This window comes from Carassius auratus, unplaced genomic scaffold, assembly GCF_003368295.1.
Source record: "Carassius auratus strain Wakin unplaced genomic scaffold, ASM336829v1 scaf_tig00033856, whole genome shotgun sequence".
Taxonomy (NCBI): domain Eukaryota; kingdom Metazoa; phylum Chordata; class Actinopteri; order Cypriniformes; family Cyprinidae; genus Carassius; species Carassius auratus.
This window is the reverse complement of record NW_020526107.1, coordinates 67,159-71,405: the sequence shown is the minus strand read 5'-3', so window position 1 is coordinate 71,405 and position 4,247 is coordinate 67,159. Positions and strand designations below refer to the sequence as shown.

The 4,247-nt window shown below is 37.5% G+C and overlaps 1 protein-coding gene across 1 annotated transcript; it reads right to left on the bottom strand.

Annotated features, from left to right (window-relative positions):
- Window positions 1–3,396, bottom strand: LOC113081339 (cyclin-dependent kinase 20). The gene is made up of 8 exons (XM_026253430.1): window positions 3,122–3,396; window positions 2,920–3,033; window positions 2,046–2,234; window positions 1,840–1,961; window positions 1,660–1,722; window positions 1,101–1,224; window positions 828–983; window positions 1–747 (listed from the first exon to the last, which is right to left on the bottom strand). The coding sequence occupies exons 1-8, from the start codon at window positions 3,194–3,196 to the stop codon at window positions 559–561; spliced, it is 1,032 nt and encodes a 343-aa protein (XP_026109215.1). The 5' UTR covers window positions 3,197–3,396; the 3' UTR covers window positions 1–558.
- Window positions 3,397–4,247: the final 851 nt, after the last annotated feature.

Sequence of the window (4,247 nt, the reverse complement as noted above, 5' to 3'; positions counted from 1 at the left end):
TTGGCATTTTACAATCCCACTGAAGTGGAGTAAGTAACAGCTTTAGATGATATCAAGTCAAATAGGCTACTGCTCGAGCATGTGTACTGTAGCATGTAAAATGAAACGGAAATATTTATATACAAATACAACGAGACATGCCGTTTGAAAGATCACTAATAGTCTATTCAGACAATCTGATCATGATATAGCATATTCCTTTTTAATACAGAATTACAATAAATAAACTGAACATTTATTTCGTTTTTCATTCTCAAGGAATCACAAACCATACTTTTGTAAACGACATGTTTTGACTCTTTGTCATAATTATAATACTAATAATTTTGCATTTTTATTCCATAATTGATTGTCTCTTGAAAATATATGATGATATTTAAACACATGAATCTAGACATGCCATTTGAGAGTTTACTAAAAGTATGCTCAGGAAAACTGAAACATTGTATAACCTATTTCTTACCATCTAAATTTTTTTTTCTTTACATTTTTTTTTACTTTTTGCACTTCCTGGTGTAAAACGAAGTACAAAGCCCTACATTTCTGCTTATACCGCTGTCACAAACAACTCTGTGCATGTCTCTGGATCAGACCGGGGTCCACCAAGCTCTCGTGTAAAGGTCGATCCACTGGGAATTCATAAGGGGGTTGCATGCGCTGTCTGGAGTGCTTTCCACGCTGAGGGATGGGCAGCTCTGAGTGATGAGCCGGGAGGGGGTCCGTGAAGAAATACGGATGGAGCAAAGCCTGATGGGAGAGACGGGGCACAACGAGTGTCAATGGAGTTGCACCACTAAATGAATCTTTACAGAACTTCAAATGTGCACCTGTCTAGCACTGATCCTCTGTTTGGAGGGATAGACAAGGAACTTCTTCAGAAGGTCCACAGCTTGTGGTGACGTGTCAGGCACGATCTCCTCCAACGGAATGGGGGGGTTTTCTTTAAAAGTGATTTTATTGTAGTCTGGTAGTTCTGTTATTTCCTAGATTAGATCGACAAGACATAGGCAAAACAATGAGCCCACAGTTCACCCATTGTGTGTCAAGTTGTTCTAAACTGTAATGATGAACAGGAATAGTGAATGCAAATGAGAGCTCACTGGCCAAACTTTCTGGTTGGGAGTTCCCAGCACTCGTAAGACACAGCACAACTGCTCAATGTCATTCTCTCCAGGGAAAAGTGGAGAGTTATTCAACAGCTCCCCGAAAATGCAGCCCACTGCCCTGAAACAAGCCAGAAGGGACACAAGACACACCAGCTGAGCGATGAATGAGCACTACAGCCATCTAGTGGACACTCGAGGAAAGAGACAGTTAAGTACGGATTCAAATATTGGCTTTAAATTTATTGTTCTATGAAATCTGACATTTAGTCACGTTTTAGTTTGAGTTCATTATTTTGGTGTAACTCTCACCTCATTAAATTTAATAACAAAGACACAAATGTAAACTATACATTTTACATCTACAGATTTAAGAATTGCATAATTCGTTGGATATTTTAAAAGTAATTATAATTATTTATCAATGGATAGAAACAGATATAAATGTAAAAAAGAATAAACATGCTGATGCATTTTAGCTTCCTTATCAGTTGCATTTCACTCAAGAATATCTTTTTAAATATAAGATGTTTCCTATATTCCACAATTTTCTTACCAGAGATCAACTCCTTCATCATATTTCCGGGCACCATACAAAAGTTCAGGTGCTCTGTACCATCTGAAACACAGCACATTCAATCTTTTTAGCCATTTAATCTATGCTTTAGCTGAAGCCCACCACTAGGACCAGTGTAGCTCAATGCTGGCTTGACCGAAGCTTTAAGTAAACTTTCACCTGGTGGCCACCTGGTGACTGTACAGACGATCTCCTTCATTGGAAAAGAGCCGGGCCAGACCGAAGTCAGCGATCTTTAGGTGACCCGTCGAGCTGATTAGAAGGTTTGCAGGCTTTAGGTCCTTCACACAAAAACATGTAAAGCACATTAATAGGATAGATCACAGTGAAGGACAAATGCAGTGACATGAAGAACACAGTCTCACCCGGTGCATGATGGAGTTCTCGTGGCAGAAAGCCACTCCTTTCATCAGCATCATCATGTAACCTTTGACCTGGGATGCGGTGAGAGGACGCTGGGAGTTCCTAATGACTTCTGACAGATCGGACAACATGTACTCGAACACCAGCACAAAGCCTGTGCCATGGGGGAAGACGTCCTTCAGCTTCACCACCTATAAAGATGACCGAAACACAACTAAAAATACATCTAGATCAAATGAGGAAAATAGAAATAATGTAAATAATAAGGATTCCAGGTTATCCAAATCAATATATCGCATCAAAGCCACGTTTCTCATAATTTCTGCCACATGAGAAAAAAAAAAAAAAAAAAAAAAAAAAAACTTGCTTTGGTAAATAATAATGATTTTATAAATCATAATTATGACTAATGTTCTGACTTTTTGTCATAATTTTTCAAACTCATAAATGACAGTCATGATTTAGACTTCTCATGATTTTCTTCGTCTCATAAATGACTTAATATGTCATAATATCATCCTTTCATCTCATAATTTTGACTTTCTTCTCATAAATAATTTTGAATAGGTTAAATGTTTTATTTCATATAAATTATTTATTATGTCAATTTTCATCATTTTTATTTTTCATCTCTTAATTTTGCCTTTTTATGTCGTAATTTCCATTTACCATTTTTTACTTTTTCCTCATAATTATTGGTTTCCTTTTTTTTAAGCAAATAATCTTGCCTTTACATCCTATTTCTGATTTAGTATTTCCTAACTTTTTATGTGGCGTAGATGGGCTTCCACATTCATATTCACGAGTGAGTTGTAAGTTAAAAGCAGAAGGGTTGTATCTTTACTACACAAGTCTTCAGGGAACAGTTTCTCTCACATGTTGGTTGTCCTCGATCTCTTGCAGGGCTTTGATTTCTCGAAGGGCCTGGTTCGGGATACCATCTTCAAGTCTTCTCAGAGCTACTTTTTTCAAAGCCACCGTCTCTCCTGTCTGAACAGAAACAGGTCTTCAGCTTTTGTAAACTATTGTCATATACACAGGGTCAATAGAAGATATCCCGTTAACAGTCCAATGTTACCTCGATGTGTTTGGCTTTGAACACAATTCCGTGAGCTCCTTCTCCAATCCTTCCCAGAATACTGTACTGATCCATTACACTAATACTACACAGCTAGCGGAGCAGAAATGTCTTTGTTTCCCACTCACGCTCTGGCAAGTGTTCAGAAAAGTAACAGTGCAAAACAAAACAAAACATTCAAATAAAACTGAAGGAAAACAATCGCTAGCAGGACGATAGTCTCGAAGAGATCATCTCCGCTGCAGCGAGCGAATAGCAATTGCCATGGAGACCGTTTCTGTACGGCAAGCGAATGAAGACAAAAGTCTTTTTAAAACAACCACGTACTGATTTATTCTAGTCAACCATATAAATATTTTCTAACAAATATGGAAAGATAATTTTACCTAATAGTTTAATTATCAATATAATTTTAGTTTATTTCGCCCAATGGCTCTAGTATAAACAAATATCTGTCAGGTGGAAACTGTTCCTTTTCTCAGCGCTGTATTGAACGGACCAATCATAATTGATTGCGCTTTGACGCTTTTATCCAAAGCGACTTACATTGAATTCAGGCTAACAATTTTCTCCTAACCTGGTCCCTGGGATTCGAACCCTCAACCTTACGCTTGCTAACGCAATGGTCTACTACAGGAACACTATATATACACACACACACACACACACACACACTCTCTCTCTCTCATTTAGGCTACAGCGATTGGTGAGCTACATTTATTTTAGATACCAGGGTAAATTTGTCCCTAGGTTTATGGGTAATGTTATCAACCCACGAGTAGAAGCATGTTATCCTGGATATCCTATAACTTAATGGAAAGCTTTTTCCCCATATACATAAGTACATTCGTCATAGATACACACATACATGTGTTAACCGTTTTCTAAATCCATGCTGTACTCTTACGAGACAAACAGACTTAACCCTACATGTTAAACATGTCAAGTTTTACCTACATTTGAGGGCAAATAAGATACATTTTCGACTCACTTGTAGGATTTAAAGAAAATATTCATGTTAGGATCCCAAAGCCATGTCTTTTCTTTTTCCTGATACAAATAATCAAAAAGACAAGAGCATCAGCAACACAAATGACAAAAACAAAACAAGACAAATGAACAGAGA